The 21,586-nt window shown below is 28.8% G+C and overlaps 1 protein-coding gene and 1 pseudogene across 1 annotated transcript; one reads left to right on the forward strand and one right to left on the reverse strand.

Moving 5' to 3' along the window:
* Positions 1-7,237: 7,237 nt before the first annotated feature.
* On the reverse strand, positions 7,238-8,123 carry LOC149062562 (uncharacterized). Its single transcript, XM_089217983.1, has 2 exons — positions 7,981-8,123; positions 7,238-7,880 (listed from the first exon to the last, which is right to left on the reverse strand). Exons 1-2 carry the CDS (start codon positions 8,121-8,123, stop codon positions 7,325-7,327), a joined length of 699 nt encoding a protein of 232 aa, XP_089074109.1. The 3' UTR covers positions 7,238-7,324.
* An 11,306-nt stretch (positions 8,124-19,429) lies between these two features.
* Positions 19,430-21,308, forward strand: LOC149062563 (uncharacterized; annotated as a pseudogene).
* The last annotated feature ends 278 nt before the right edge of the window (positions 21,309-21,586 follow it).

A 21,586-nucleotide genomic window follows, 5' to 3' on the forward strand; every position in this document is an offset into this window, starting at 1 on the left:
TTCATAGAAAAAAAAAATTGAAACTTTCAAATTCCTATATTTCATAAAAATATGTCAGGTAATGAAAATTTTAATTTAAACATTTGGCAAAATGTTCAAGTCTCCACAACTTATAGTTACTTTTTATATCATAATGATTATCGTAAAAAAACTATGAATTCGCTAATTTACTCTTCATTTCTGATTTTGTTATAATTTTAACTTTATACACTTATAGGTACCTAGTATATAGTACCTATATATTATTTAAGGTATTATTATCGTAATCAAAATTTATGTGGAATCTGGTGTTGAATTTTCAAACCTTAGGTGTAAATAATTTAAGAATCCCTAGTTTTGTTTGAAAACTAGGGGGAATTTTTTACTTTTGAAACCCTTTTCCTCTCCCATCCAATGCTTATTACATCCAATTGTGTACCAGAAAGTACTCTTGAAACAAAAATCGAAGTATTTTTTCTGCTCCAAAAGGTGACGATAGACACAAAAATCTAAAATTAAAATAAAAAACATATTTTTGAAATATTAATTCACTAATACATCCGTTCAGAATCTAAAATACGGTGTCTATGTATTTTATATATTTTTAATTACAGTAAGAACTCTACCTGCCGAGTGGGAATCCCTAGGTATCGAATGAATAAAAAAATAATTTTTGTTTTTGAAACTCTCTTTGTTGGTAATTGTAGACTTTTACAATTTTTTTTTCGCCGCTTTTTATTGGTGTTTTGTTAATAGTATTGCATGGGGTTTTACTAATGTAGATTCTTTGCATCTTTTTATTTTGGAATGTAGGTCATCGTGTCTTTTCCAAAACCCATGAATCCTCCTGCAGAAAGTGACGTAGTGTGCCAAACTTCCCTCTATGTCTGAAATGAACGCTATTACTGCTACTTACTACTGCTACAAATCTGTATCTGTGTAAAATTTTTATTAAAAATAATATAAATATATTTTTTCAATAAATATAATAATTTTTATAAATAAAATAAAATCAATAATTTTTTTTTCAATTTGCTTAGTACAAATAGTTGAAACTTACCTAATACCATTTATTTCGATGCTATGTAGAATATCCTCTAATTTGCACTCTATATTTTCTTCTTGGTGCATTATTGTGTTTATCCAAATTTGACTGTTGATGGTTTTTGTTACTGTAATTGTTTCACTGCATCCACTATGGTAACATTTTCTCATGTAGGTCGATTGTGGCAGGGGTGTCATATTTGATACAGCATTCTGTAAGTCCTTCAATCCTCCTTTCATTCAAAAAAATATTTAAAAAACAATTTAATATAATTTAAACCTGAAGAAACACTCGTGATTTTAATAACATTGTGTCATTAAAAACTCTTTATTTTGCTCTAGTAAGTTCATCACTTGAATATTGCTCCATTTTGTGAAACCCTCACCAACTTGTATGGATAACTAAAATTGAAAGAGTTCAAAATAAATTCCTAAGATTTATTAATACAAAAATTCCTAATAATTGCATAATATTTTATCATTGCTATGTACCCCTTAGAAGACTGGTTAATATCAATTCTCTAAGCTCAAGACGTTTATATTTTGACTTCATAATCATTTACAAAATCTTACATGACACAATAAAAGATAGCTTTCTGCTCAGCCAAATTAATATATCAGTTCCCACTTTTAATTCTAGAAGCCGGCTGACGTTTCACATTTCTTATCTCAAAACACTATACGCATTTTTCTCCCCTATTAACAGAGCACTAGTCTCCTGTAGGCTGTAATAACTTACAAAATAAATTTGATATTTTTCATTCCTCTAAAAAGCGATACAAAATAATAATAATATTAATATTTTCTTTCTAATAATTTTTTTCTATTTTAATATATTGAATATAATTAATAAAACCAGAGTGTAAATATATTTAATTAATATTTTTGTATTTAATGCTATGATGTTTTATGTGATATGTTTTTTTTTTTTTTGTTCAAACTAATTTCAGTATCTAATTTATTCTGTACTAATTGCCTTCGGGCGTGTATTTCAAATAAATAAATAAATAAAATATCATTCAGAACCCTTTGAACTGGTACCCCAAGAGCTAATTTACCTAATAAAATAATTTTTAATTTTAATGAATTAGTATTGACCTTTATAGTTGATTGTTGTGTAGGTATTGCAATAGTTACCAGCTAGCATAGACCTATCCTCTGTATGGAATCTTTGCATTCCTATTTCATTTGTATGCCATAAACGAGTGCTCCAATATTGTACGTTTATTATATTTTTTTTTATGTGGACTTTTATAATATGACATATCACATTGTGAAGGACAAATTTTTGATATTTTAACAGATCCATTACTTTTTAAAGCTCTTTTTCCCTAATAATGCATGTATATATTTTAGTTAAAGAATAAATAAATAGATTTTACATTATATAATAAGTTTATTTACTGTGCTTGAAGATCTTGGATTATTTGACCGATGACATACATGATATAAATATTCGACCTCATTATTTTGTTTTTTGATGTTCTACGTACATACTGACATTTTTCCTGATTTTCAACATCAGTTTTCTACATATGAAATTCTAAACAAAATTTTTAGTAATAATTTTTTTTTTTTTTATTTGCTAACATTATTTTTTTAGTTTACCTTCCTTATAGTATTGAAATTAAGTGACACCATTTGAATATTTATGTTATGTTTTGACAAATGTTTTGAAAATGCTTTTAATGTTTTAAATGATTGTTCGCAATTTTGTAAGAACATTTAATATTGCCTAATTGACTACCATTATGTGAATTTATGTGTTTAATTATTTTCACTTTTGTATTAAAAGTCTCACCACATTCATTACAAGTATATACTTTTCCTTTACATTCCTTCCAAAAAAAAAATTGTGAATATTAAAAATATTAAAAATTTAAAAACAAAATGTTATATCAATAAAAGGTACTTGTTTGTTATCGCCCCGCCAATACACCGAATAAAATTTATTGCCCCGCCACTCTTGTTTGTTATCGCCCCTCCAGTACATCGCATACAATTTATCGCTATTGCTAATCGTTTGTGATATATTTTAGAAAATGAGAAAACTAAATTTTATCATTTTTATGATAATTTTCGATTAGTTCGTTACAATAATTTGCAACAAGTGGGATTCAAACATAATACTGTAAACCACACGTATAATTTTGTCGATCCGGACACAGGGGCTCACACCCAACATATTGAGAGGTTGTGGGGTTCTGCTAAATGGGGCAATAAAAATCGTAGTGGGACTAACAGAAATTTTCTAGAATCATATTTGGCAGAGTTTATGTGGAGAACACGTCTCGGAAAACAAGACGCATTTGAAACTATCCTCAAAGATATTTCCGAATTCTGGCCTCCATTATAATTATATATTCATAATATATTTTCTACATTTTTCTACATATTTTATACATTTTTGAATTTAAATTTTATACTATACATTTATATATTTAAAACTATTAAAATAAAATAACATAATATTATACATTGAAATATTTTTTTTTATTTATGGAGGGGCGATAACAAACAAGAGTGGCGGGGCGATAAATTTTATACGGTGTACTGGCGGGGCGATAACAAACAAGTACCCAATAAAATACCTTTAATACAATATTGGCATGTTTTTTCGCATATGCTTATTCAAATTATAAGCTGTTGAGTACTTGGAATTACATTGAAAACACACATTACTAGAATTAATTGTGGTGATATACTTGGATCAATAAAAAACATTTCAACATCACTCAAAAAAATTCGAACTTCAGAATTAAATCTTAGTTGTAAACCAGATAGTATATGGTCAATAATTTCTTTATATATTTGGTTATATTTACTTTCAGGTGTAAATAAAAAGGACTCGATTGTACCGTTATCATATTTAAGAGGCAATTTTCGTTTTCTAGATTCTTTCGGTGGATCTAATTTTAAATCTGACCATTCGTTTTTTGCAGATTCCCATAAAATATTGAATACATCTCTCATATTTGATATAGTATCTTCCAAAGTGTTCAAAATTTGTACGGAAAGTTTAAAATATAAAGACTTACTTTGTAATATTGTATTTGTTGTTTCTATATGTTTAAAAATACTAATTACTATTTTAAGCATAATATAAGTATCTGAGGATTTTAATTGTTTTAAAAATCCTTTTGCTTTAGAACCTGCATCGTTCTTTTCAGTTTTTGAAAAATCCGACAAAAATGTCAATAGTTCATCGTAGTTATCCATAACAGATAACAAAGAAGAATATCGTAACGTCCACCTGGTTGGACAAAATGGTCTTAGAGCAGTCATGTTCTCTTCTGTTTGTACCATTTTGAACCAAGATAGCCTCTTGGGTGATTGGTTGATAAATGTAATTAATTCTCTTATAAAATTTAGTATATCTCTAGCTTTTTCTACATTTTGCATACCTACTATCTTAGGTAACAAGATTTAAAGAATGAGCTTGACAGTGAACAAATAATGCTCTGGGTTCAATTTCTTTAGTTTTAGCTTGTAATCCTTTGTGAATCCCAGAAACATTGCTAGCGCCGTCAAAACATTGTCCTCTAATATTATGAATATTCAACTCTAATCTACACAGAATATCTTTTAAAATATTGAAAAGAGTATTAGAATCAGTTTTAGGTGTTTCATAAAATCCTATAAAATATTCTTCTATTTCAAATGATTCTTTGTCCACTGTTCTTAAACAAAATTAAATTTGTTCTTTTACTGTAATATCACTGGTTTCGTCTAATAAAATAGCATAGAATGTATTCTCTTTTATTTTTTAAATAATGTTTCTAATGACTTCTCTTGAAAGTATACTAAGAATTTCATTTGTTATATCATGGGAAATTCATTTATAAGTATTTCTAACTAACCAGTTTTTTAATTCAGTCGAATCTTCCGATCGAAGTTTTAATAACTGATTGAAATTTGCAGATTCGTCAGTATGCCCTCTTATTGCTACGCCTTGTTTTGCCAAAAAAACTATAGAAGATAATATTTTATCAAAAGCAAATCTTGATTCTTCCATAGATATTTTATGACTATCTGAGCAAATACATTAGCATTTGTTTTAATAAAAGAATTTTTAACGATATTTGTTTTGTGCAATTCTGAACGTTCATGCATATTAAATCTTTCCACCGCTTTTTCCCAATTATTAAAGCCTTCCAAGATAAATACAGAAACATTATTGTTGCTATTACTACTCATAGATTTACATAATTTGCAAAAAGCTTTATCATTAATTTGATCATGTTCTAACCAGTCATATTTGTTTAACCAAGATGTTAAAAATGTTCTTTTTTTTTGTTTTGAAAAATCTGATGTACTAGATGTAGATAAATTATTTTCAGATTGAATTTGATTATCATAATTTACATTAACGCTTGAAGTTGAACTATTAGAATTAGAATTAATTTGGTTGTTAATTAAGTTTGAATCAAGTTCGATATTTTTTTTTTGTATATATTTCCACATAGACATAATTGTTATTTGTTGAAGAATTACTTTTATTATTATTTTTAATGCCCTACAAAAGTTAAAAAAAAATATAATTAAAAAATTGAATATTAATTTTAAAATCTGATTTCACTATTATTATTGCTTTCGTTCCAATATGATTAATAATAAACTTACCTTAATGTTATAATCTTCGAACAGTACACTTCGTAGGAACAGTAATTACTACTAATAATAAAATAATCGAATAGATATTAGATATTATACTATAGAATAATCAAGAATCAATACAAAAAAGGAGATACTATGGATCACTAAGGGCCGGGCCACACTATCCGTTTTCACCGGTCCGTTTGTCGCGTTGGTAAACGGATGCATTTTTACCGGATTGTGGTTTGGCGGCCAGACCATCCGTTTTTGTAATCCGTTTCTACTGACGTAAAGTTTTCCCGCCAAATTTCAAAACATTATTCACATTTCCCACCACGTGGATCCATTTTCCACCAAAATTATGTTACTGATAGCGTTGTACCACATTTCACACAACATATTTTGCAAGACAAATTTAATTTAATTTGTCATGATATATTGTGCTGTGCACTTGTAGGTACTTCAGTCTTTTTTTTTATTAATGTACTTATTGTTTCAAAAAACAAATTAAACCTAATTTAAACATAAATTAACATGAATAAACAAAAAAAATTAAAATTATTTGCTTATTGGAAGCACAAGGTTTTTTAAATGAAGATAAGTCTCCAATAAACAGACGATATTGGGTGCATCCATTAAATCTACAACGTGAAACACAATTTCAATATTTTTATTCGAACATACGGCAATACCCTGAAAAGTTTTTCGAATATTTTCGTATGAGTATAAAAACTTTTGACGAATTATTGGGGCGAATACGTGAAAGTATTATAAAGAAAATGACTGTACTCAAATGCCTATCAGTGTAGAAGAAAGGTTATCAGTTACTTTGAGGTAAGTACCTACCTATTTATTACACAGAGTTTACCTATTTATAAGAGCATTCAAATTATATAGGTATTTAATATTTATAGTATACACTAATGTATTATAATCAGTGGCTATTTTTTTGTGCACTCCAACACACTTTGCCAATTAAGATTTTTTATAGGTAAGGCACGGTTCAACCGTACTGCAGTTAGGTTTTGATTTTTTGATATTTTACTATGGTGTGAGGGTAGTAACCTTTTGTTAATATATTATATTAAGTATTAAAATTACAATTGTAAAGTGTATTACATGCAATAAACATAATATAACCTGTAAGAATATATAAGATATAGTATAATGAAATACAATTTGCATTTATCCCTATTACTATTTTTTGCATATTTTGTGTCCTTTATATTATATGATAACAATTATTACCTATAATAATTCCATTGGTTGTTTTTAAAAATTCTGCTTGTATAGTTTTATTAAGTATTTAAAAAAAAATAAAAAAAATAACTAGTTTATTAGGTGCACTTTATTAAAACATAACATTTAAGTATTATTTGTAAATTATCCTTTTTATACAAACAATAACCAACATTGTACCTCTAAAAAATGTAAAATTATTTTTAAAAAAAACTTAATAATTTTCTTTTTAAACATAAAAATAAAAAATAGTTTGTTCTTTTCATAGTAACAGTAACAACATATTATATAAAAATTGTAAAAAAAATTAAAAACAAAACTTAGAATAACTTTCTTTTTAAACATAATATATATAAAAAATAAATAGTTAGTCCTTTTAATAGAATACGATAACAACATAATTAAAAAAGAGGTGAATTATTTAACAGCAAAATAAATAACTTTATAAAATCAAAACTAAATTGGTTTACAAGGTCTGGTATGAATTTTGAGAATGTGTTGAAAATTGTGAATAGGGATCTGCTAGACTATATGACTGTGTTGTCTGATTGTTTGCTGATATAGGAGGTCGATACAGGGGACGTTGTTCTAATTCTTGTATTATTGGTTGATAGAATAATGGTGGCATAGGTCTATTAATATTTTTAAAAAATTGTAACATTTGCATTTGAAAATCTATTTTCTGGTCTTCGTTTAATTTTTTATACTTCGGTGAAAAAGATAACAGCATCATATTATCAGAATCTTGCAAAATATTAAGCTCATGTTCTTTCAACAAATCCAATAACTGTGATTGAAATGCATTTGTTTGAGGTACATTTCTTTTTGATTGTCGAGCTGCCGAGCTTGCCAAGGGTGATCGTTGTTTTTGGCTTATGGGTTCTGTTTGAGGTGCTAATGGTTGTGAATTAAAATCATTAACATGATCACTACTAATGTTTAGATTTAAATCACTATCATTTTCAGCAATTGAATCATGTTCCAATGATGGTGTTTCAATATTTTCAAAATTTCCACTTGTCCTAAATAGTAATTATATAATAAAAAAATACAAAATAAATCAATGATGGTATACATATATGATTAGAGAATGACTAGTAAAATTCAATATTTAATAATCACCTTCTTTTTACGAGAGATTGTTGCAAAAAAGATAACGAATCAGCATATATGTATTTTTTCCTTGATTTTGCTGAATCGCCACTTTTTCCTTGGTTTAAATATCGCATGTAGTTATCTCTGATATGACGCCAAGTATTTTTCATAGTTTTCTCTAGAAATATTAATTGCATTAATTATGGTTTAATATATTATAATGATACTGTCTCTAAAACGCCAACACCAAACTTAAATGGATATTTTTGAACTTCTGCTAGTAATAATAGTAATTTTATCTTATTTTCAATTTTTTTTTTTCATAGATATTTATCAACTGGCTTATCTTTTAAGGCACTTCAACTTAGGTAAAAGTTCAATCAGCTGTATAGTTTTTGAAACCTGTCAAGTCATATGGACAATTTTACAACCAACAGAAATGCCTCAGCCAACAAATGAAAAGTGGATTGAAATTTCAAAACAATATTACCTCAAAACTAATTTTCCAAACTGTTTAGGAGCAATTGATGGAAAACACATCAGGTGTAAAAATCCTAATAATTCAGGCTCAAACTTTTACAATTACAAGAAATATTTTTCTATCATATTAATGGCAGTAGTAGATTCAAATCTATGCTTTACCGCAATAGATGTCGGAGCTTATGGAAAGGAAGGGGATTCAAGTGTCTTCAAAAATTGTATTCAAACCAACTTAATATTCCAGTCCCAGTTTGCTACCTAATGTTAATGATAATCCTCAACCATTTGTCTTCATTGGAGATGAAACGTTTGCACTTCATATCAATCTTCTTAAACCATACCCAGGACGTGGTTTAACATTAACGAGAAAAGTATTTAATTATCGCCTATCACGAGCCAGGCGCATGGTTGAATGTGCTTTTGGAGTTTTAGCCAACAAATGGTGTATTTTACATACTCCAATACAGGTTGAACCAGATATCGCTGATATAATAGTCAAGTCATGTTGCATGTTACACAACTTTGTAAGAGTAAGAGATGGGTATAATAGTGAGGATGCAGAAACCCACTCTTTGGATGATGTTGAAGCACATGCTACAGGTTCTCGATCACAAGGAATTGGTGTAAGAGATTACTTTGCTAATTATTTTATGGGACCTGGAGCTGTACCATTTCAGTATACTAACATGTAACTTTTTAAAAACCATTGATTTTTACATTTTCAAATTAAAAATAAAGTAGGTAATTGTAAAAGTAAAAGTAGGTATAATTATACAAATTGTATAAAAAGTTAAACTATAATAATAATTTTAAAACTTTTTATGATTTACAGAATACTGTTTTATTTGATGCTTGAAGTAAATAAAAAACGGGATAAAAAAGTATTAATATAAAATTGAATATCTATAGGTGTATATTGCATGTGTATAAGTATATGTAATTGTCATATTATGATGTAATAATATGAATTACTTTGTTTGATTTAATATAAAATAAGGAGGTAGGTACCAACTTATTCTGTAAGTTTACAATTTTCTTTGTTATGTTAAATAAAGTAAAATTGTATTGTAAACTAATTGATTCATTAATATTTGTTTATTCAATAGGTAATAGGTATATTATGGTCTTTAAAGAATGATTTAAGATTAAATACCTATTTTATTTAGTTAGACATAATTAGACACAAACCACGAGAATATAACTGTCTAAAGCTAAACTACCAAAACTAGTTTGCGAAAAAAGTAATATATAAGGATGGACTAAATATTTAGTTATAATTTAGAAAAAAAAATGTATTATCACTAAATGTGTGACCTAAGACAGGTGTTAGATATAAAAAAAAAAAATAATAATAATAACTAACTTTTTCTTAGCTAAGTTGAATAAATATTTATCTCCACATAAACTTTTAACTTTTAGAGTTATATACACTTATGTTAATAGGTAGGTGACTTAAGTTAATTTTTTTCATCAAATTACCTAATACCATCTCCTCTAAACATTTATTCTATTAGTTAGTAAAAAAAAAAAATATAATTATACTTGTCCAATAAAAAATTGTATAATTACCGGCTTCATCTTTTTCCTGTTGCTCTTTTTCGTTCCAATCAGGGTACATTAGACAACCTACTTCGGCTCAACTTTTTTTTTTTATATTTGCGTTCATGTATTCCTTGGAACCAATTTCCCACAAAGCACTTTGTCCACGTACGGCTTGTATTAGTTTATCTGAATCCATCATTAAATAACTTAAAAAACAAATTGAAAATATATATGTGGCCTGGTGCCTAGGAACTTGGATTCGCGCGGGATGCGTTAAAAACGGATAATGTATTAATGTGTCCACTGTCAACGCAGCATGTTGCGTTGCGATCCGGCTAACGGACGACGGAACGTTGCGCACCGGACAGTGTGGCCAATTATATTCATATAAATGTGTTTGGTTTTTATCAGCTAACGGATGCGTTTTCACCGGTCACCGACGGACCGGTGAAAATGGATAGTGTGGCCCGGCACGCGAAATTTAAAATCGTGTCACGGTGACTCATTTAACTTGCCCCCTCTACCACTACACAACGCCGTCCAATCTACCGTATTATCACAGTGCCATTATCATTTATCATTTAATACATAGATAAAATATTTAAATAACAATATTATATTTTTATTAGAATTATATTTTAATATTTTATTTTACTTAAAGATTTGAGATTTCCAACTTTCCAAGAGTTTTAAAATGAGTAAGTTGTATTTACCACAAATAACTCATAAGAAACTTCCCTTGTACTTTCATATTTGATATCTGAATTTTAATTGCTTGTTATATTATAGGTTTAAGCAAAGCAGAAAGTGTAAGTATGGCATCAATGTCTACATGTCAATAATTTATTATTTTATTAAAAAGCTTCCATGTCAGGTGTTAAAATATAATAATATTGGGTGTAGCTCTTATTGTCATACTATGTTAGACTAGTTAATTAAAAAAAATTATAAAATATTGTAAAATTCAGAATGTGCCTTGTATGTGCCTTAACTCTCAATATTAAATGTTTAATTATTATATCTAAATAATAGTAATAACTTATCATAAATTACCTATATTTTATTGTGTGTTTATAATGGGGGCATATTATATATTGAGTTTTAATTATTATTATAATATATTAATATATAATATATAATGTAATAATTAATGTTAACTACATGAATTGTGAATATTTATTGAATTTTTTAAAAGTATAATATACATTTTTATAGTATATTATGTATTTGTTTGTTTATTTTTGTTATCCTGTAGTAACTAATTTTTACTACATGAATCGTGAATATTTATTGAATTTTTTAAAAATATAATATACATTTTATAGTTTATGTAATTATGTACTTATTTATTTTTGTTATCCTGGTATCCTGAATAATTAATATTTACTATATGAATTGTGAATATTTATTGAATTTTTTAAAAATATAATGTACATTTTTATAGTATATTATGTATTTGTTTGTTTATTTTTGTTATCCTGTAGTAACTAATTTTTACTACATGAATTGTGAATATTTATACTTGAATTAATTGAATGGTTCTTAATAAGAAGCATTATATACTATAATATATTCAAGTACATTATATTTTAAAGAGTAAAAATCCCAGGTATTAAAGGGAGAAACGTTATATCTTTACAGAACTTTAATTGCGATGAATGTGGAGTAAAGTTTAAACACAACTGTACATTAAAAAAACATTTACTCAAAAAGCATAACATTAAAACACAGACCCCTAAAGAAAATACAATCAAATGTTTGAAATGTGAGAAGGCTTTTACTCAAAGAAAAAATATGATTAGACATATGAAGATGCATTTGGAAGAAGTTGATACCCAAGTACATATTAAAAACAGCTCAGAAATATATTTAATAATAATCCTTTATTAATCCGCTTTTAACAATATATTTTTAAAAACTGATCTATAGACACAACAAGATAATTTAGGTCCCGGTTCATTAGAATTAGAAAGTTCAAAAATAATCGATAGTCAGCCTATGCATGTTGATTTACAGGTAATATAAAATAGGAAATTAATTTTTAAATAATATTACAATTAATAGAATAACAAAATATTAAACAATTTCAATGTGGTTCAGAGTCAAATTCCCACCGGTTACAAATATTCAGTAATAGATTACACAAGCTTAGGAGAAAAAACCTTCATGGCAAAATTTTTTATACATGAATTTGGAGTTGATGATGTTGTTCCTTTTATAATGGCAATGCGAGATCAAAATAAAATTACTTACTTGGCTACAAATGTGCGAAAACCAAATTCTTCTGAGATTATTTTAAAGGTAATTTATATTTAATGAATGATTGATTCATAGATAGAATTAAGCTACTATGTAAGTAATTTTTAATAGAAACGATACCGTTGTCACCATAATACCAGACCAAAAATAAACTCAAATTCAAGTCAAAAACTATATAATCTATAAGGGTTTTGGATACTTAATAATGTACTCAGAGAGTCGGTTAGTATGTTGAAGGTGTTGTTAGGCATTTCCTTGATTATATGGATTGCTTTTTGGATCGCTAAGGCTTCTACGGTGAAAATGCTGTTTAGGGTAGGTAATCTAAATTTGTATTCTGAACCAATGATTATTATTGCGAATATCGGACTGCTTTTGAATGCACCTGTTATTAGGCGTAGATTGTTGTTTTGAATTGTTTCGAGTTTTTCTAGACTTGTTGTTTTGCACTGCCGTATATGATAGCACCGCGTATTCTATTTTAGATCTAATTAGTGTTTTGTAAACATTGTGAAGAATTTTACTTTGAGCACCCCATTTGTTGTTCGCAAGTATTTTTATTATGTTGGTGGTTTTGGAAGTGTTTGTTTTTAAGGCTGAAAAGTGCTTGTTCCAGTTCAGTTTGTTGTCGAAGGTCATTCCAAGGATTTTGATGTTATTGACTAAGGGAATAACTACATTGTTGAGTTTTATTTCTGGTTTAAGTTCTCTTTTTATTTTCTTAGAAAAAATTATGCATTTGGATTTAGTTGATGAAAATCTGAAACCATTTTTTTTGCTTCAATCATTTATGATATTTACACTAAGCTGGATGTTTTCTAAAATGGATTTATTATTTTTGCCTTTGCAGTGTAAATTTATGTCATCGGCAAATATGTTGATATGGGTGGGCAGCTTTATTATTTTGGTGACTTCGTTGATTGCAATTAAGAAAAGTGTAACACTAATGGGGGAGCCTTGCACCACTCCATTGACTAGAGTGAATTTTTCAGAGAGCGTGTTGTTAACTTTTACAATGAATGATCTATCTGATAAGAAATGTTGTAGATAAGCATGAATGTTGCCGTGGATCCCCCAGTTGTATAGAGTTGTGAGCACCTTGTACCGCCATACATTATCATAAGCTTTGCATATGTCCAGACATATAAGTATCATACTTTGTTTTGTAGCGAATGTGTCGCGAATTTCAGTTTCAATGTTGGTTAGACAATCGTCGGTACTTCTTTGTTTCCGAAAACCAAATTGTTTTTCCCCAAGTAGGTTTTTTTTCCAGGTACCAACTGAGTCTGTTATTTATTATTCTTTCTAATAATTTACTTAATGCGATATAGGCCGATAACCTTCAGTGGCATGTTGATTATTTGACGATTTTGGGATGGGGATTATTATTGCTTTCTTCCATTGTTTTGGGAATTTGTTGGTCAGATAAAGCTTGTTGAATATTTTTAACATTTAGTTAATTCCTTGGGTAGGTAGGTGTCGTATAAAGTCTATAGGAATATTGTCAGGACCACAACTCTTGCTTTTGGATTTACTGAGACTTAACATTATTTCGCTAATAGTAATTTCATCATTTAATGCTCTTAGGTCTTCATCTATGAGTGAGAACGCTTGCGGTGTTTTAAATATATTGTAATCCTCATTATCTTTTTTATGTGCTAGGAAAAGTGGGTCTAGTGATGAGTTATTGCTATTTTCTTCAAACTTACGACCAAGTTCATTTGCTATGTCTATAGATGCCGTTAAGTTTAGGGTATTAGTTTGTAAAAATGTGATGTTTTTGTGTACTGGTATATTTTTCATTGCTTTAATTTTTCCCCAAACTTCGGATGGGGGAGTAGAGGTTGTTAATGTTTTAGTAAAGTTCTGCCAAGCTAGTTTTTTGCTATCAATAATGATTCGTTTGGCTATAGCTCTGAGTCTTTTAAAATCAATTAAGTTGAATATATTTTTGGTTTTTTTGTATTTGTTATAGGCTTTTTTCTTGTTCCTAATAGATATATCGCAAGCTTCGTGGGGACCGAGGGTTTTTTTCCTTTGTATCGTGTAATTCCTATTGATTTGGAGGCTGAGGTCAAAATAATATTTTCGAGAGTTTCAAGTGTTACTTCAGCATCTTCATTTTCTGGTATAAACAATTTATCTAATTCATAGTTGGTTAATTGTGTATAAAATTCCCAATTTGAGCTTTTTAGATTCCATATAGGGGGGAGTTCGTAGAGTTCCACGTTATTACGATACTTAATGTTAATGATGATGGGCAAGTGGTCGCTACTATGTGTTGCTGGTATTACTTTCCATTCGGAATTGCAGCCTATTGAGGTAGACGATAGAGTTAGGTCGATTGAAGATGTATTGCCTGAAGCAGTTGTAAAGTGTGTGTCATTTCCATCATTTAATAACATAATATTAGGGTTATCCAGAATTGTTTCAATGATGCGACCTCTGGCGTCAGTGTGTTGAGATCCCCACAGACTGTTATGGCTATTAAAGTCACCAAGTAAAAAAAAAAGTTGTAGGGAGTTGATTTATTATATCTTGAATATCATTTAGGTTGAAATTAGTGAGGTTAGGTAAATAGATGTTACATATTGTTAAGTTTTCTTTGGCTTTTAATCTGATTGCAATTACTTCCAGATGGGATATTATTGGTATTTCTTGTGCTGGATACGAGGTGTCCATAAAAATGGCAACTCCCCCACTGGCCCTGCTGCAGTTATTTCTATTTCTGGTGAAAACTTGGAAACCTTTAATGTCGGGCAATGACTTATGTGTAAAGTTGGTTTCTTGTAAGCAAATAATATTGGGGTTTTGTGTGTTGATTAAAATTTTGATTTCGTTGAGTCTATTGAAGAAACCATTTACATTCCATTGGAGGATATTAATATTTGAGTTGTTTGTTGAAATTGTATTAAATGTATTTTTACTATTCACTTTTTATTTTTTTTATTTTTTTTATTAATTAATTTCTTTTTTTAACTAATGCGGTAGGAAAGTGGTTTGTTTTAGTTTTATGTGTCTGAATTCAACTGTTTGTCTAGATATATTCTGAATAGTTCGTTATGCAGACGCATAAAACGTATTTTACTACTATTTGATTGAAGTTTAGGTCTGACTTTTTCAATTATATCTATCATAGCTTTTATCGAAATGTTATACTGTTCAAGTATAAGTTCTGGATCTGGGTCACTTTGTACTTTTTCAATTATATCTCTGAACTGTATGTAATTGATTGGTAATTCCTTATTATTGTCAACAAAACTTTTAATTGGTAATAAATGTGAATCAATGTTTTCTATGAACTTTTCAGTCGCGGTAGTTAATTTTGTTTTTTTGGTAGGGTTAGTTTTACGTGTTTTGATTTGGTTTGGTGATGGAGTCACCTTGTTTGATATTGTTGAAGTCGACAGTGTGGGCGATTGTGTTGAAGCTGATCTTTTGGTATTTGGAGGTGGTTCTGTCTCAATTGGTTGGTCTTTATTGTCGGTTTGAGAGTGGTCCATTGGTTCGAAAAAATCAAATTCCGAATCTGGATGTACAGGTGTTTTAGGTTCATCAAATTTTAACTGAGTTTGGGTATTTGATACAGGGCTAATATTAGTTGTCTCAGTGGGTTTAAGTTCATCTGCTTTAGGACAATTGTTTGAAGTATGTCCGATTTTTTTGCATAGAAAACAGGTTAATTCGTCATTAGAAAGAAATATCCGATAATTTGCGTTTTCGAAATTGATCAGTATGGAGCTAGGCATTTTGTTTTCGTCATCAGGTGATATATATACATTTGGCGTCTAAAACTGAGTATGTGTGTAAAACCTTCAATGTGAAGACCTGCGCGTAAAAATGATATAGGACTAGTGGGTGTTATGTTGTGCTCTTTAAGTGCTTCTATTATTGTTTCGTGTGGTATATTGGGGTATACATTTGCAAGGATAATTCTTTTGTCCGGATTGTATAGCTTTCTTAATTTAATATTTTGACCTTGCACTACTAAATTTTCGTAGTTTTATTAGTTAGGTATTTTGTCGATAAGAAGATACACATTCGTTTTTTTGATATTTTGGACACGAATATAATGTTTTCTGGTTTGATTATTTTACCTATTTCAATAATGCAATCTTTTAATTGTATTTCTTCGTTTTCTTTATCAAATATAATAGCCTGATCTTTTTTTGGAAACGGATTTGGATTTAGTGTTTCTGCGAAAGTTTTATTTTTGGTTACAATATTTTGATGTGTTAAGTTGTTTTCCATATTTTCTGGGGTGTCAGGAACGTGATTTTCGGTTGATTGTTTTGGTGAAGAAGGTGGCATGTTAGATTTAGATATTTGATGTTTGGTCTGGTTTAGTGTAGACATTTTATGTTGGGTTGAATTGGAGTTAAATCGCCGCGCGACGGCGGTAATTTAATTGGTTTGATCGTTTATTTAGTAAGATATAGGTATATGTATATATGTGTATATTAAATTACATATTACCTGCGATAAGTGTCGACCTTGATGTTATATAACGAGCTAACGACAGCTATAAAAGCGATAACGGACACAAAGGTAACACACGTGCTGCTTGTACGATAGCGGGACACGAACTGATTTATTCCATTTATATGTATATAAGTGTCAGTTTGTATTTTTGTATTTAAAACATGGGTAAATATGAAAATGTTGGGATGAGCTTTTGTGAATTGTGAATTTCATTTTGTGTGGAAAGACTCACAGCTATTGGTAGTACGTTCCGATGTTATTTCCCTTGATGCCCAAATGCGTGGATTGAATTTTGCTCCTTCATCAATATAATAATCAACTAAATAATCGCAGAACTTTCCTACCCTTTCATCATCTGGAGCAATTGACATCAAATCTGTCGTAAAACAATCGCTTACTTCTTCCGAATTTAATAAATAATAATGGTAAGCCGAATACCAATTTTAGCCAATTACCTATTTCATTTGATTCGTCTTTTGATAAACCTAAAAAAAAAAAATAAATTAATACAATTATTATTAATAATAAATAATACAAAAATAATATTTATAATATATTTTGTGTGTATTCAAATACATATTTACCAAGACTTTGAATGTGTTTCCACCAATTTTGCGTCAAATGAAATCGGCATCCAACAATCTGTATTTCTGGCCAAATTATTTTTGCACCAATATGGAGCTTCTTCAAAATCAGAAACTATTTTCGATGGACTGAACAATAAATTTATTTCTGAACATTTTTCAATAATATAACCAAACGATCGCGCATATGTGTCTTTACATTTGTCGGGTAGTAAAAAGTACACAAGTGGAACATAATGTCCGTTCTTAAAAATGTGGACGGTAAATAGCTGGAGAAAATATTTTGCACAGTAAGTAAAAGTACCATCCACAAATATTTTATTTACTGTACATAATAATTTTAGATTTGATTTTGTTGAAAAACAAATAATTTTGTTATCCGAATCAACTAAAAGAATAAAGTTTTCATCTTGGACGGTTTTAACTTGGCGCTCGCTCATTATATTTATTAATTCCGTAACATTTGTTGGGAGTTTAGGGTATGAGATCTACGAGAACGGTATAAACATTGATAAATATTATTAATATCTGTACTTGTATGTAAAAGTATGTGTCACTTTTGGATTATTTAAAATGCCACTATTAATGATTTTTGAATGCCTTTCTAATTCGTCTTCCGATTTTCGTTTAAGTCCATTTGAAAATGATTTTTTTAGAATACTTGTTTCTTCGCTATGGTTGACATTATGAATACTTTCACTTTTTTTAATATTTGATTTGTGGCTTGATAGACATACATTTTTGCAGTACACTTTTTATTTATACACTGTAATTTAAAAGCATCTAAATATTTGACATAGTCTTTTTTATAATATTTATGATTATTATATAGAATTAAATCTTTTTTTCTTTCACAAGAAACTATAGTAAAATTCATTGTAATTTATAATTAGTAAGTAATACTCTTTAATAAATATAATAATACGAGTGCGCGACACTATACTAACGTGATGCAGCAATTTTGTTAACTAGATCGATTCTGATTAGTAAAATAGTAACTAGTAGAGAAGTAATACGGAAAGATTGGTAAGTCCACATTTTAACAATATAAAATATATAAATATAGATATTATAGATATTAAGATATATCATATCTAAAGATAAGATTTCAGTCAGAATCGGTAATATATACGTAATACCTATACGATTTATAGCAATACGTACGGAATAAAATAAAATACCTATATTGACTCGTTTTATTTTTATTATTTTATACAAATTAGAATACATTTTAGTTTTAATTAGTATACAATTATTATAATTTTAAATATTATAAAGTATATTATGTAGGACTGTAATTTTAAAAATACATTTACAAATTACAAGGGCGGGAACAGTAGCCGGCGGAATTAATAGCCAGCGGAATCGATATGTAAATATTTTAAACAGTAGCCGGCGGAGTCAATAGCTGGCGGAATCGATATACGCCCTATTGATTCAAGATTCAATGATCTTAGCGGTAAGTTAGACAATATATCCAAACAATTTAATGAAATTTTGATTAAAAACAAATCAATTGAAATAAAAATGGAACAACTAGAAAACAATTTGCCGAGATTAATGACCGTCAGTCTAGAAGTTGTAACGTTATTATTTTTAATTTACCTGAAACTCAGTCAAATGCGGACGACAAATTGGGTATATTTAATATCTTGAGGCGAATTGATGTCAATGTTGATCCTATTAAAATTAATGTTGTACGTTTGGGTAAATCATCAAATAAAAATAGGCCTACTCGAGCTACTCTGCCTACTCAGTATGATGTTTTAGAAATTCTTAAAAATAAATGTAAGCTTAAAAACGTGGATGATTTTAAAAATATTACTATATCAATGGATAGAACTTTGATTAAACGAAATCACTTTAAATCTGTAATCGATGAATTAAAGTCATGCTATAATATGCTAGTCATGGCTATTTTTAGCAATGCAAGCGTTTACTTCCACACTGACGACCGACCGACTGTACGCGCGTACACATATTTATATAATATGATATTCTTTTTATTTACATTTTATGTTATTGTGTTGTAAATTGTTTATTATATTAGTTTAAAAAAGTATAATTATAATTACAATATTAATAAATATAATATAATATTAATAAATTAATATAATAAATAAATAAAAATGAACATCGATACTGAGCGTGTTATTTCTGAGGTGCATCTTCGACCGCCATTATGGGACTTATCTTGCGCATTGTACAAAGACCGTGATGCCAAAATAAAAGCTTCGTTTGAAGTTTGCCAAGCAATAGTACAAAATTACGACCATGTGTCTGATAATGAGAAAAAAGTTATTGGTAAGTAAATAAAAATGTTATTTAAAATTATGGAAATAATACCAATGGAAATCTAAATCTAATTATAAATATTCAATTCGATAGTACCTATTGTAGTATTTAAAAAAACAACATAATTCTATTATATGAGTTAATTAAAGTTTTATTAGAGTAAATGAATTATATAATATTGTAATAATAATTACATTAATATAGATTTTATTAAAAGATACTAGCATCTTGCCACGATACACTTCCATTAGGAGAAACGAAATAGTTGGCAAATTTATCCCTTATCGAATCGCCTGTTCTAACAATATTATTGTTCACATTTAGTTGAAGTTCTTGAAACCCCTCAATAGTTAATATGTCTTCTACTCTGTAACCATCTCGTTCTCTTATGAAGTTATACAAAACGCAACAAGCCTTTACGATTGTTATTGTATTCGGCAATGCAGTATTCATTAGTCTATGAAATATTTTGAATTTATTACTCATTATTCCAAATGTAGACTCAATATACCTCCTTGCACGGCTTAATCTATAGTTAAATATCTTCTTTTTTTTTTGTCAAATTACTTCGTGCGTAAGGTCTTAATACTTTGTTTGATATACCAAATGCAGAATCGCTGATTATCATATATGAAAGTGGTTCTGTAGTATTAGGTAGTGGTTTTGGTGGAGGTAACATTATTTCTCCGTTATTTATTTTCGTAAATAAAGTGCTTTCCTTAAAAATAGTCGAGCCTGAGTCTGTTCCACATGCACCTACATGTATATAGGTGAAACGATAATCGGAATCGCACATGGCCAATAGAACAATAGAATAATATTTTTTATAGTTTGAGAACAAACTTCCACTGTGTTCAAGACAGATTATTCTTTCGTGCTTTCCGTCAATACTGCCGATGCAGTTAGGGAAGTTTGCTATATTCTCGAAGCCAGCGGCGATTTTAAGCCATCCTTCTCCTGTATTCGGAATCGAAAGGCATTCTTCATGAAATAGGTCCCAAATAATAATAATAAATTAATAATTTTACAGAAAGGAATGTACAACAGCGGTGGAAGATGGCACGGGACGCTTACGTTTGGTGCAAAGCTATATTGAAGAACACGAAGTCTGGGTCTGCTGGTGGAAACAAAAAGAAATATGTATACTTTGATTGTATGCAGTTTTTAGACAAAAAACATATAATAGATACTGAGGAATCAATTGTAGAAAGTCAGAACACAATGGATAAATCACTAGGCAAACCGATAACCAATGAGGACGCTCTACCTTCGACGTTCAAAGACTCCAACTTTTGCCAACCAGAACAAACTACTGCTGCTGAACGGAAAAATGTGCAAGCAAAACGTTTTAAAAAAAGAACTCGTAATGAAGACGATAATTTTGATAGAGAAATATAGAACATGTTTAAAGAAAATACAAAATTAATGCAAAACGATGACATGTCATTTTTTTGTTCACTTTTGCCAATTATGAAAACTTTTTCTAATCACCAAAAATTACTTTTCCGTTCTGCAGTTCTACAAAAAGCAATCGAAATATCCAGCAGTTCTAGTGAAGTCCACCGGGGAACATCACATACATTTTCGACTTCAGAATCACAACATTCCGATGCTTCTACATCTTATATAACTGAATAACCACAACAGTATCAGACACCAGATGATGATTCGACATATTCTTTAGATGATTTTGTTACTATGCAGAATTTGTAATAAAAAATATTATGTTGTATTATGAAGTATACATAAATAATATAATGTCAATATAAAAAATTGTATTAAAAATTAAAATTTGTTGAATTTAATTTTAATTTTAAGATAATTACCTTAAAGTCACGGCCAATCTTTCTGACGGTGACACAGGAATACGAAAAGTGTTTTGACGCTTCAAAGAATCTTCAAGTTTTGCAAGCAGCTCGTCAAAACTTTTAGTAGACATTTTGAAGTAATCAAAAAATTTTGACTCGTGATCTCGTAATTTTGAAAACAGC

The sequence above is a fragment of the Diuraphis noxia genome, unplaced genomic scaffold (assembly GCF_037042655.1).
Source record: "Diuraphis noxia isolate RWA-SAM2 unplaced genomic scaffold, SU_Dnox_SAM2 contig0001, whole genome shotgun sequence".
NCBI classification, from domain to species: domain Eukaryota; kingdom Metazoa; phylum Arthropoda; class Insecta; order Hemiptera; family Aphididae; genus Diuraphis; species Diuraphis noxia.

Bases quoted from the DNA above. Each gene is read 5' to 3' on its own strand.
- LOC149062562 (XM_089217983.1), bottom strand. From the start codon at position 8,123: ATGAAAAATACTTGGCGTCATATCAGAGATAACTACATGCGATATTTA. The intron at 7,881-7,980 runs GTGATTATTAAA...ATTACTATTTAG, and splicing joins CAATCTCTCGTAAAAAGAAG to GACAAGTGGAAATTTTGAAA.